Here is a 13,526-nt window from a genome sequence, read left to right as displayed (position 1 = left end):
ATGTTTATATTTTTTTAGTTGGTCAGAACAGTGTTTGGGTATTGAGTTCGAGTTCAATCTCTACTTTATAATCACATTAATCCCTTATTTAGCCAAATGGCAAAAAATATGAAACAAATAAAATTAAATTACGCGTAAAGATTTATTCATGAAGAAATAAATTTAAAATAAAAAAAACGCGTAAACAAATATTCTAGGAAATACTCGAAATTAGAAAAGAAATTTATAACGTTACCTAATTAACAAAATTGTAAAAAAATTAAATTAAAAAATGTGACTCAGTGAAGCTTCACAGAAGCTGCCTCTTCTTTTGTCTTCATCCTCACCTCCCCTGCTCTATAAATTCAAGATTTTTATCCACCGCTCCACAACTCAACAATTTCCCAAATCTTCCAAATTCCAGTCGAACAATCTTCTTCTTCCAAATTCCAATTTCAATAACTCTCAGGAATCATCGCCATGGATTGCAGGCCTCTGGAGGTAATCATCGACTCGGCCAACGACCTCAAGGATGTCAATCTCTTCTCCAAGATGGACGTCTATGCCGCAGTTTCGGTCGCCGGCGACCCCCGCAACAAGAAGCAGAATACCAAAACCCCCGTCGTCAAGGACGGTGGCACCAACCCCAAGTGGACCAGCTACCCCATCAGGTTCACCGTCGACGAAGCCGCCCTCCTCAACAACCGCCTCACCCTCAACGTCAAGCTCGTCTCCGAACGCACTTTGGGAGACACCAAGATCGGCAAGGTCAAGATCCCGCTCAAGGAGCTACTCGACACCATGGGCGGCGGCGATGATCAGAAGAAGCAGATCAAGCACGTCAGCTACGGCCTCCGATCGTCGAGCGGAAAGCCCAAGGGGACCATCAATTTCGGGTACAAATTCGGTGACAAGTTTTCGGTTCCGGCTCCAGAGCCCCAGAAGAAAGCCTACGAGCCCGTGATGGCATACCCGACTGGACAGCCCGGGTCAAGCTCCGGCTACCCGCCCGCGGGTGCCTACCCACCTACCCAAGCTTACCCATACCCGCCACCCGGTGGGTACCCACCACCGCCTCATCAGCAACCGGGTTACGGGTACGCGCCACCGCCACAAGCCGGGTACGGATACCCGCCTCAGCCGGGGTACGGGTACCCGCCGCAGCAAGTTGTGCAGCCGCAGAAGCCTAAGAGGGGCGGAGGAGGGAACATGGCGATGGGTGTGGGAGCTGGGTTGCTGGGTGGATTATTGATCGGGGATATGATTGGGGACGTGGGTGAGATGGCCGCTTATGATGCTGGCTACGATGCTGGGGTCGGTGATGACTTTGGTGGTGGCTTTGATTTCTAGTGATTTTATTTTATTTTTTCTTTTTTGGGGTGTTTTAATTTGTTGTTTAAGTTTTTGGTTTTGGGACGAAGGAAGACGTAAAAATGTTAGTGGAGGTTTTAGGGTTTAATGTTCAATAATCATCAGTAGATTAGTTGAGAGAAACTAAATTATAATTTTCTTCTCTTTCTTCTATTTTCTTCTATATATTTATCTATTTTTTCTCTCTTCTTTTGAGTGACTATTATGACAACATGTGCTCAATGAAATACCTTAGTTAAAAAGCCTTTGACAGTCTTTAACATTACTTCCTATTATTCTTCATCTATCCTCGACAAGCCTCTATAAATAACAGTTATCAACATATGTTCGTATAAACTTTCGGCATACGTTGACATGAATTAGGAGGTGCATACTAAGTACTCAATGAATAGCTCAATGAAACTTTTGTTTGTGATATTATGACCCATTATTTTATAATCGTGGCTACGCCACTATTCCCGTCTAAATCCCTTCTCCTCGAGTCCCCTCCTCTCTCATTTTTCTCTATTTCTTTCTCTCTATAAAAATAAAAAAAAATAAAAAAAAGGACAATACCAAATGTTAACGCGCTTTAATTGCAACGGTTCAAATACGGGGGAATTGGAGGGTAGGAGAATTTGAAGTGAATTTGGAGAAGTAGGTAAAGTTCACTTTCCAGTTTGTCAATCATAAGAACTATTCTGGAAGCGTTGAAAACGATTTTAGTGACGCAGCACGGTTATTGGAAGTCAATTAGTTGCCGGCAACCTATGCCAATTGCCAAACCATCCAAATTGCTTCCGGTCCAGTCCATCTGCCTACTATACTTTCCACCAAACAAAGGTCAAGGAATCCTTGTGTCACAGTCATAGCGTCTGCCTCACCCAAGAAAGGCTTTGGTGAGCGGCATTGATCATTTCAATTAGGCAATCGTACAAGGCTATGGATATGGCGGTCTGCATTCAACGCAGTGCAGGCGAAGGCGTAATCTCAAATGCATATTCTTCAACTCGCATAGAAACTGCATCTGCGGTGTCATATCATAAACTATACCTTATCGTGTAGAGACCATCCGAAAGAGGAAACCAAGTTACTCAACCATCAGAAAAACCTATATGATCTAAACATAGACCATGCCTAACATGAGTACAATGCGGTTGCATCTTCAAAGAACTTGCCATTGGGTACCGGCCACCGCAGCAAGTTGTGCAAGTTGTGCAGCCGCCGCAGCCACACGCCCGGCCACCGCCTCACCAGCAACCGGGTTACGGGTACCCGCGGCAGCAAGTTGTGCAGCCGCAGAAGCCCAAGAGGGGCGGATGAGGAACATGGCGCTGGGTGTGGGAGCTGCGTTGCTGGGTGGATTCTTGATCGGGAATATGTTTGGATCGGGTTGATGACTTTGTTGTTTGAGTTTTTTCAATAATCATCAGTGGATTTTGTGCCTTTTTTTTCCCCTATTCATTCTTCCACCAATTTTTTAGTTCTGCTGCTGAATGATTTTCACATTTAAGTTGACTCTATATTTTTAAGCCATTTCAGTCTATACTAGAAATGGTGCCCGCGCGTTGCTGTGGGATTGAAAATTATATATACAACATATTTACAATCCTATTTACAAATAATATCCTAATCATCAATTAATTGAAATGAATAATTAGTGACTTACTCAATAAGGTCCGAGTACTTTTCACTTAGCCAAGAGTAATGACCTGCATGAGGAAAGCTGAAGATGGTGACATCAAATTTCTTCCATTGGAGACAGGATGGATGTCCATCTCATGCACATCAACTTCATGCAACAGCAAGAACTGCATCCTCGTTTGCTCTTCTAAATATGACCATCTGCTCCAATGTTTTGCCTACAAAGAACTTAGAACATCAAATCGATTGATCTTGGACCACATTAAACAAATTCAAACAACCCCAAAATTTAATTTGTAGTCCAAACAAATTCAAACAAATTCAGTAATCCTGACATTTGTTGAGTACATGTATGAAAAATGTACTTGAAGATTGAAACTTTCATCAAATAAATCACTAAAAAATGCAGAAAATTAGAGAAACCCAAAATTATAAATTGCATTAACCTGTGCATAACCAAGGTTTGGAATCCTACTGAAATCAAGAATAGGCCATTGTAAGTTGCAGTTCCTCAAACTCCTGAAAGAAACAACGAAAACACAAAGATATTCAATCTTGACATGATTTGTCGTGTTAAATATTAAGAGCTACTTCTCGATTGTCATTCCAAACAACCAGCACCATCACCTAATGTGATATAACATCAGATAGAAATGGGAGATGTTCCTTGCAGTGGTTGGAAATATGCGTTTCCCAACAAAAACTATGATTCCCTCTATTGTTGCTATGATTAATCACAAATCTTTTGGATTTACACCTCCGTAGTTGGAGCTTTAAATCTGATGTATGAATAAATAGAGATTGTGGTCCTTAGATCACACAATTTTACCTTTAAACTTGCTAAAAGACATAGAATCAGAAGCAGCACTTACAACTTGAACAGTTTAGACATGTTGCTACGAGTTTGGAATTGTAGTCCCACCAAAGTTGTCAACTTGACTGCAAAACAAATAAGATTATAGGGCTAAGAAACTTGATACGGGATTGCATCCCTCAAATTATGTTGTAGAAAAAGGAAAGTCTAGAGAATTGTTCCCAACTGTACGAAAATTTAAGAAAGGAAAGGATGAAAACTTAATTAAGGCACAAATTTATGTTCCCAAGTAAGAAAACATACAATATTAATAAGCTTGGCAACTCCGAGAACTTTGATGGAAGATACCCAGATAAGTTGTTGTCAAGACGATTGCAAAAAGGTATTGGTCTGTAATGTGATTTGTTTTCTTTTCAGTGGACATTTGATTAAAGTTGAGTTTTTCTTCTTTTTTTACTTGACGTTAGAATATAGGGGTTGATCTATGACATCTACCAACTGATAACATATGCATGCTCTAACCCAAGAATAAAATAAGAACATACAGTGTTGTGAGCTGCAGAGCCACCATACTGCTGCGGAAGGGCATCTCCCGTGCTCTGGTACATATCTATTAGGCAACAAAAATCAAGAGGAAACCAAATAAAAAATATTGGAGATTTTTAAGAACTAAAAACTCTGCAATCAAACAAAATATATTCCACGAAAAGAGTTTAGAGAGAAAAAAAGGAAGAGAGTGAAGAGGCTTACCACCAAAAAACCCCACAAATTTAACGAAAATTTGAGCACAACCCAGAAATTTAAATTAAAAAAATCTACGAATGGATTTTCAACTTTCTCCTTGTGGGAGTCCATCGACTTTCAGACTCCACTTTCTTCTCCTCAGACTCTGCAAACGCAAACATAAAAAGATAAAAATCATTAGATTCAAACGTAGGCGTAGTCATATTGGCCAGAGTGGATACGCATCCCTTTGCACCCGAGTTCAAACACCCTACTTGCAACCACAGATTAGATTAGTTTAAAGCAGAACATACCTTGTATCAAAAATTTAAAAAATAAAAAATAAATAAAAATAAAAACAGAAAACCGTCACTAATACCATTTCTTTCTTTAGTTTCGAACTTCGAAGTTTTTCAATTTGGGTTTGCTTCCTAAGAGTCTAAGACCATAAAGAACGTCAGCTATCTCAATCTCAATGTCCTCATCTTCTTCTACAGGCCTGAAGATTTTGAGGATTTCAAAATACCAATCTTGGGTCCATTTGATTCCTAAAAAATATGAATTCATAAGCTAAAAAATCTCAAAACTTTCCAAAAACTTCTTCAAAAATCATTTTTCAAAAACATAGTACCAACTAACCATCGTCTTCCTCGATGAAACATTAAGAGGGAAAAAGACGTAGCTTTGAAGCTCAGTTGCTGAAGACTCTGTTCTTCCTCCCCAACTCCTCCATAACTGCTAGAAGAGAAATTTAAAATAAAAAAAAAAATATATATATATATATATATATATATATATATCAAATTTAAAAACGAAATCCAAAAACAGAGCAAACAGGTTGGGTCACTCTCGAGTTTGGGTGCGAGCTTATCCCTAACCTTCTCGCCAGAAAAGAAGAATATGTAAAAATTAATCAGAGTTTTCATAAAATATACTACCTAAGTATCTGCTATTGGAAACAAATAATAAATATACAGGGAATTTTAAAATAATTCAACTGCATGCAATTTAATCGAAATTTGTATAGAAAAAAAAAAAAAAAAAAAAAAAAGAAGTCAAAATATTAGAAAAATTATTAACCACACAACCAAATTTAATAAAAATAAATTACCGAAATTAAAACCCAAATCCCAGAAATGAAGAAAAATGGAACCTTAACATGGAAATTGAAGATTAGCAACATTGGCAGGTACCTCAAGAGTGAAAGACACAGAGTTGAAGATGCGTGAGAGAAGAGAGGGAGGAGTGTCTTGCGATCCATAGCTTTGTGTAAAGCTTGAAGACCTTGTAGAAATACGTGCGGTACTCGTGCCTGAACAAATTAAAAAAAATTGAAATTAAGAAATAGTTGTTTGGAAATTAGGGTTTAGGATGAGAAATGGGGAGAATTTGAAGAACCTCTGTTGCAGTGGTAAAAGGGGAGCTCTCTGATTTTAAAGAATCACAAGAAGCTCTCCTCAAATATGGTGTAATTTGAGACCAGTAGAATCGCTTTAACTGAGATTTAAAAGCGAAAGAGAGCGAAAGAAGCAGATTTTCCTGACTGAGATCGCAAGGTCGGAGAGCGAGATAAGGCGGCATTTGAGAGCGAGGGAGACAGAAGCATAGAATTGTGAGAGAAAGAAATCCGGAAACGGAAGGAAAAAGGCGAGAAGAAAAGTGGAAACAGTCAACGCACTACAACGATGGACGCGTGGAAAGCGAAAAAGCAGAGCAAAACCCAAAAATCAAAAAGAAATTAAAGAAAAAAATTTGAAAACTTTAAGTTTTAACGATAAAAGATAAAATAAATAGTATCAGAATTAACTTTTTAATGTAAAAATATGATTTTTCGTTAAAGTAAACAGTACCGTAAATTTTTTGTTAAAACTCAAAAAAAAAAAAGCAGAGACTGAGGAATGAGAGAGGGCATCCAGCAAGGACAAAATAGAGCAAAGTGTGAACAGTACGGGGACCAAAGCAGAAACCAAGGGCAGTTCCGCCCTTTCACTGTTGATGATCAATGCTTGCTCTCACAGGTTGAAAAGTGGTTTCTGCTGAGCTTTAGTATATAGATAATGTACGGCACATTGAAAATCTCAACTAAACGATTGATATATATCATTAGTTAAAGAGGAATAACTCTTTAAATGTATTTTATATGTATAAACCCAAAATAATATCTAAAAGGAAAACTAATAAAAAAAAATTTGAAAACTTTGAGTTTTAACGATATAGACAAAATAAAGGGTAAAATGAATAGTACTAGGTTTATTTTTTAGTATAAAAATATGGTTTTTCATTAAAATGAACAGTACCATAAACTTTTCATTAAAACTCCTATATCTAAAACCATTAGCATATGAGCATATTCCAAAGTTCATGAATTTATAGATGTGAACGTGTGATTACGTCAGATGGAATTCATTCACTTTTGTTTCTTTTTTCGGAAAAAGATCATCTTCGCATCTCTTCCTTCAAAGTCCAGAGATCAAGTGATCCGAACTTTTAAAATTTGATCCAACGATTAAAAATAGAAAAATTAGTAAAACTTTTAAAAATTATAATAATTTTTAACTGTTAAATCAAATTTTAAAAGTGCAAATCACTTGATACCTGAATTTGAAATGAAAGATTCAAAGATGATCTTTTTCTCCTTCTCCCCATTAAGAATTTATGTTTAAGAAAACTAATGAAAAGAATTTGAAAACTTTGAGTTTTAATGATAAGGACAAAATAAAGGATAAAATAAATAGTACCAGAATTAACTTTTTAGTGTAAAAATATGGTGTTTCCGTTAAAATGAACAGTATAACAGATTTTTTTTTTTGTTAAAACTCCCTTTAAGTTTTAGAGGGGCATTGCGCCACGCAAAACGTATGTTGCTTTGCGCGGCTTTTACGCGTTTTTGGCTTGTCGATGTGGGAACACCGCTGCCTCACTCGCCATATTTAATATCTTGATCACTAATCACTCAATTTTAATTGTTGACTAGAAATATTGCCCGCGCGTTGTTGCGGGATTAGAAATCGTATGAAAAAAATGTTTCAAAGCTATAATATATTGTTACAGAATGTTAATGTTATCTACACCGAAAGATGTTTGAACTTATTGAAAGAATTTTTACATGAAGAGCATAAATTGGATGAATGAGGCTCTTGAAATTCTTTGAACCACTCTGAATAGCATTACCTGTGAATGATTGATTGTGTAACAAAAATTAGTAAAAGAGCATAATAGATGAAACTTTCATATGTATAATTCAAACTTCTACACATTTATCCGTACTTTACAAATTGTTAGAAACTGCTAAGATAACAATTGGTATCACATAATTGGTATGCTATTAAACATAATGAATTCCATGAAACAAAAAAAATGATATGCAGTTTTAACTTACGATGCTAAAGAAGCTCTACAAGAGTAGCTGGGTCCTCTGTGTTTTATCCATCAAAGGCATTGCAACTGTAGATCCTGAAAACTATAAAAATCCATCCAGTCAAGAGAGAAAATTCAATAGTTATGGGTAAAGTGAATATGGAACCACGAATGTAAGATATACTTGACAAATTTGCAAATTCATTACAATTTCAATTGAATTTCTCGCTTAAAAATCTTAATCTACAAAACCAAATTAGTTTTATCAAACAACATTCAAAAATAAAATCCAATAAAGGAAAATATCAATTGAATAACCTGAATAAGTGGAAGCATTCATACCTCAATTTAATTTCCAGCTTAATTTTGTTGCTTAAAAATTATGGTCTGCAAAACCAAATCAGTTTTATCAACAATAATGTATCAATTTATGAAAGCAACGACAACACATAAAAAGAACATTAAAATTGGAAACCAAGTCGTGATACTTCACCATTTGACATAGAAATTTTATCTTGCCTACATACACTAAAATCATTTTTTGTATCTATACACTAATAATTTGAGATTCAATATGGAAAAATTAATCATGACCATTCCTCTCTTTTTAAATTTTCAGGGAAAAATTGAACCACAAACAACCAAAAAACCCAAATAAAAAATAAATTTAATAGCAAAGAGATAAAATATATACCTGACCCAAAAATGGCTTGCAAGCTCCAGAATAAAACCCTAAAAGACACCAAAATCTAATATATATATATATATATATATATATATATATAATTCCCACATATTCGACTTTCACACTATAGAAAACACAACTTCACTGTGACAGCCCGTCCTGGACTTTTAGTACCGTAGGGGTGAAATGATAGTTTTGCCCCTAGCATGGTTTTTTGTAGTGTGGTCATTTTTGGTTTTTGGTTGGTGGATTTTGGACCACACACACATCTACACACATTCCTCTCTTTCTCTCTGCCCTGTCCCGACTCTCTCTCACTCTCCATTTCCTATCCTTTTGTACGGACGACAACCAAAACCATTGAAACCTTCACAGATCGAGGAAACAAATTACATATTCGTGCTCGTGAGGTCCTTAGGAGTTCAACCATACCCATTTCGGGTAAGGATACCTTCGTTTTCACGTCGAACTCGGGATCCCCCCGATTTGGTCACTGTTCATGCACACGTTAATTCTTGTGTTTTTGGGAATTTCAAGCTTGTAGGAAGCTTGGTGAGGTCCTTAGGAGGCTCGGGGTGGTTCGTTTGAAGGTTTTGGATGTCGGGATCGTGAGTTACAAGTTTGGCGGAGTTGGTAGTGTTTTCCCGACGAGATTATGTGGGTTTTAGTGCTTGAAAGTGGTATTGATTTGTTCCTCTTGTTGTAAGCTTCATTTTGGTACCAATTTTGTGAAATTTGATTGAAAAACGAAAGAGATACAAGGTTTTGAAATTTTTCAGGTTTTCCGGCACCGGCGATGGCGCCGGAGTTTGGCCGGAGAAAACGACGGAATATTCCGTCAGTTTGGACGGAATATTCCTAACGTCGTTAACAGATTCTGTCAGAGTTAACAAAATATTCCTGACGGCATTAACTAACGCTGTCAGTGTGCCAGGCACGTGCCTGCGCGTGGGTGGCGCATGTGGCCGTGCGTTGGCCGACGCATAGAGGCGCGTGCGACATCGGAATTTTTTTTTGAAAATATGGGGATGTTCCTGAGGTTGAGTAGATCACGTTGGTGTATTCATACACCCCATTTGAGCTTTGTATGAGAAGTTATTTCGTAAGGTTGGTTATGTGCTTTAAAATTAACGTTTTTATAGTTGTTTCGCATATAGGTGAGACTTATCCCGAGGATGAGCACGGTCACTCGAGGCAAGGGGGTTACGACCCTTCTATATATCAATGAGTGGGCTTTTGGTTTTCCGTATATACCTATATACTTATGTTTTTCCTGGAAAGTGAAATGAAACGTTTATACGTTTATATGTCATGCATTATGTTTGCCCATTTAATTATGCATTATTAGTCGCATATGTATATGTTTGATGCTGCGGACGCACAGGTAAGTGCCAGGTGAGTTATGATTTATGTTTATGTTCAGTAGTGATTTAAGATGCATAGAGAGCTCATAACCTGCACCCCCGGTGTTAGTGCTCCCGCCCAGAGTTGGGCACAATCATTCACGTGATGTTCACCTCCCGCACCACACGCTCATCTTGGATCCAAGTTAGGTGCACAGTCCTGTCGTACATACCACTTTAGGTGGTTCCGACTCGTAGGTGACCCGCGATTATTCGCTCAGCCTTCACGTGATCGTAGCACTTGAGCGTACTTATTATACACCCAGTCCTGTCGTACAGACCACTTTAGGTGGTTCAGACTCGTGTGCTTGTATAGTTAGTGAGATGGAGATTTGAGCTCTAGATTCAGCCGTACAGGTCACATTAGGTGACTCCGGCTGAAAGATTACATAACATTGTTTGGCATTACCTGAGTACTTGTATTCTGTTTTGAGGCATCTGACATGGCATAATTCTGAGCATGACTTATATTTATATGTATATTCTATTTTCTGGGAAGTATACACGTTTTACGACGAGGTGTTAGAACTTTGTTTATGAAATGGTTTTTGAAAAGCTTTGTTTTTGCCCACTTACGCTTTCTGTTTTGCGCCCTTCCAGGTTTTAGTTGGCTAGCACTTTTGGTGGCTCCCCAGAGGATTTTCCCGGCATATCTGATAGATTATCACTAGTGTAGGACCACATTCGAGTGTGTTTATGTAGTGTTGTTTCTCCCAAACTGCATTAGGTCTTCGTGCTCTGAACTTTATTTTCACACTTACGCTTGCACATGTATATTCTTACTTTGTGTATATCTGGTTTTTATTTATTCGTACTTTTATTATTATTTATTAGCTTCCGCACTGTGCACATGGTTATGTCACTTCCACGTGACGGCCAGCATGCCCCGATCTTGATCGGGATGTCATTCATAATATTAAAATATATATATATATATATATATATATATATATATATATATTTGTTGCATAAAATGCTAAAAGGAAAAAGCTGAAATTATTTACCTTGAGCATAAACGACTTCGAAGTTGCACATAGAAGCCCCAAAAAACGAAGAGCAAAGTGTCCTGAAACTAAAAAAGAGATGCAAATCATACAACCAAACGACAGTTCCAAGGATATAAACAAAACACCAAAAATTACAAAAACTAAATTCCAAAAAACATAGAGCATCGTGTTCTGAAACGAAAAACACAAACAAATCATACATCCAGACATCAGATCTAACAATATAAAGAAAACACCCAGAATTAGAAGGAAAAAAATTCATACAAAAATCCCACTCGAACATGGAAAACTACAAAAATAAAAATTAAAACAGCAATACTTTAAAGGTTAAAAAAACTCACCACCATACAGAGGTGGACCTTGGAGATAACAAATTCACCCTGATAAAATCCAAAAACCAACAAAATCAGTACTGACCCAGGGATTTTAAATGGAAGATGCAACAACTATATATTTTTCCAAGGGTTTTAAACGCAAGAAATTTACACAGATGATTTGGCTGAGAAAAATGAGAAAGATGAGAAGATCGGAAACCAAAGGTTGAGAAAAGGAAAGCAATTGGAAACTGAAGGAGATTTGGAGAGATGCAATTGAAGAGAACTTATCCACGATGATCGACGCGTGGCAAAACAGTGGAGAACGCATGGGAAGGCTGTGCAAAAGAAGAAAAGCAACAGGCAAGCTGACATCAAACAGGGGCAAACATGTTCTAGATTTTTGTTTTTTTTAATTATATTTCAAGGCATGCATCATTGCTGCCAGGTGTGATGAGGTAAGGTTTTTTAATTATTTTTTGGTGGAAATGCATGTACCATTGCTGCCAGTGTGGATTAGGTAAGGATAAAGCGCTGGAATTGAAGAGAGAGTCGATGGCGACACAAAAAGTAAAGTAAAAGAGGAAGTCATAATGGAAAAAAAAGATACCTAATGGAAAAAAAAAGATATCTAGGATGATCAACACGTGGCCAAAAAGTGAAAGAACTCCGAAGAAAAGAAGGATAACATTAAGGGTTTCTCCAACGCACGAAGCAAGCAAGAGAAACAGAAGAAAGCAAAGAAGCCAGGGCAGATCCGTCCGGACACTATTACTGAACAGTGCCGAAACTCAACTGGATTTTAGTATATATAATATAATGTGTTTGATCAAATTGATGAGAGAACCCTTTTTGTGAACAATGCTCTATTGTATAATTTGTTGACATACGTCGGGTCAGTTAGTCAGAAAATTAATTTTTTCTTCCTCACATGACGTTCAAGTGATATGAAATATTTATTTTTTATGTTTCGATTTTTCTAATTGGTCAAAATAGTACGTTGGTATTGAATTCGAGCTCAATCTCTACATTACAATCACATTAATCCCTTATTTAGCCAAATGGCACGTCAAAAAACAAAAAATACGAAACAAATAAAATTAAATTACGTGTAAATATTTATTCATGAAAAAATAAATTTAAAAAATATACGCGTAAACAAATATTATAGGAAATACTCGAAATTAGGAAAAGGAATCTATAACGTTGCCTAATTAACAAAATTGTAAAAAAATTAAATTAAAAAATGTAACTCAGTGAAGCTTCACAGAAGCTGCCTTTTCTTTTGTCTTCATCCTCTCACCTCCCCTGCTCTATAAATTTAAGATCTTTATCAACCAATTCACAATTCAACAATTTCCCAAATCTTCCCAATTCCAGTCGAACAATCTTCTTCTTCCAACTTCCAATTTCAACAACTCTCAAGATCCCCTCAAGCACGTCAGCTACGGCCTCCGATCGTCGAGCGGAAACCCCAAGGGGACCATCAATTTCGGTGACAAGTTTTCGGCTCCGGTCCCAGAGCCCCAGAAGAAAGTCCAAGAGCCCGTGATGGCAAACCGGCCCGGACTTCAAGTTGTGAAGCGGCAGCAAGTTGTGCAGAGGCAGCAAGTTGTGCAGCGGCAGGAAGTTGTTGTGCAGAGGCAGCAAGTTGTGCAGCGGCAGCAAGTTGTGCAGCGGCAGCAAGTTGTGCAGCGGCAGGAAGTTGTTGTGCAGAGGCAGCAAGTTGTGAAGCGGCAGCAAGTTGTTGTACAGAGGCAGCAAGTTGTGCAGCCGCCACAGCAACGCGCCCGGCCACAGCCACCGCCTCATCAGCACCGGCAGCAAGTTGTGCAAGTTGTGCAAGTTGTGCAGCCGCCGCAGCCACGCGCCCGGCCAGCAACTCATCAGCACCGGCAGCAAGTTGTGCAAGTTGTGCAAGTTGTGCAGCCGCCGCAGCCACGCGCCCGGCCACAGCCTCATCAGCACCGGCAGCAAGTTGTGCAAGTCGTGCAAGTTGTGCAGCCGCAGAAGCCTAAGAGGGGCGGATGAGGGAACATGGCGCTGGGTGTGGGAGCTGGGTTGCTGGGTGGATTCTTGATCGGGAATATGTTTGGATCGGGGTGATGACTTTGTTGTTTTGAGTTTTTTCAATGATCCTCAGTGGATTTTGTGCCTTTTTTTCTGTTCAATAATCATCAGTGGATTTTGTGGCTTTTTTTTCCCCATTCATTTTTCCACCAATTTTTCAGTTCGCTGAATGATTCTCAA

At 38.1% G+C, this 13,526-nt stretch overlaps 3 protein-coding genes across 8 annotated transcripts; 2 read left to right on the top strand and 1 right to left on the bottom strand.

Annotated features, from left to right (window-relative positions):
* Positions 1–350: 350 nt before the first annotated feature.
* LOC137722427 (uncharacterized) lies at positions 351–13,468 on the top strand. The gene is made up of 2 exons (XM_068461423.2): positions 351–425; positions 12,692–13,468. The coding sequence occupies exon 2, from the start codon at positions 12,828–12,830 to the stop codon at positions 13,305–13,307; it is 480 nt and encodes a 159-aa protein (XP_068317524.2). The 5' UTR covers positions 351–425; positions 12,692–12,827; the 3' UTR covers positions 13,308–13,468.
* Positions 418–1,503, top strand: LOC137722635 (protein SRC2-like). Its single transcript, XM_068461684.2, has one exon. It carries the CDS (start codon positions 460–462, stop codon positions 1,327–1,329), a length of 870 nt encoding a protein of 289 aa, XP_068317785.2. The 5' UTR covers positions 418–459; the 3' UTR covers positions 1,330–1,503.
* On the bottom strand, positions 2,898–6,224 carry LOC137723460 (uncharacterized). Of its 6 annotated transcripts, none has more exons than XM_088693000.1 (9): positions 5,909–6,224; positions 5,704–5,822; positions 5,150–5,248; positions 4,890–5,009; positions 4,538–4,676; positions 4,333–4,397; positions 3,846–3,912; positions 3,420–3,492; positions 2,898–3,191 (listed from the first exon to the last, which is right to left on the bottom strand). In XM_088693000.1, exons 1-4 carry the CDS (start codon positions 6,089–6,091, stop codon positions 4,901–4,903), a joined length of 510 nt encoding a protein of 169 aa, XP_088549126.1. In that variant the 5' UTR covers positions 6,092–6,224; the 3' UTR covers positions 2,898–3,191; positions 3,420–3,492; positions 3,846–3,912; positions 4,333–4,397; positions 4,538–4,676; positions 4,890–4,900. The 6 variants fall into 6 exon arrangements, 5 of the variants coding, with proteins under 5 accessions (XP_088549126.1, XP_088549127.1, XP_088549128.1 ...); XM_088693001.1 differs by having other exon boundaries at positions 5,150–5,245; XM_088693002.1 differs by having other exon boundaries at positions 4,890–5,058; positions 5,909–6,220.
* Positions 13,469–13,526: the final 58 nt, after the last annotated feature.

Source organism: Pyrus communis, chromosome 4 (genome assembly GCF_041283825.1).
Source record: "Pyrus communis isolate YQ-2024b chromosome 4, ASM4128382v1, whole genome shotgun sequence".
NCBI lineage: Eukaryota > Viridiplantae > Streptophyta > Magnoliopsida > Rosales > Rosaceae > Pyrus > Pyrus communis.
This window is presented reverse-complemented; position numbering and strand designations above follow the sequence as displayed.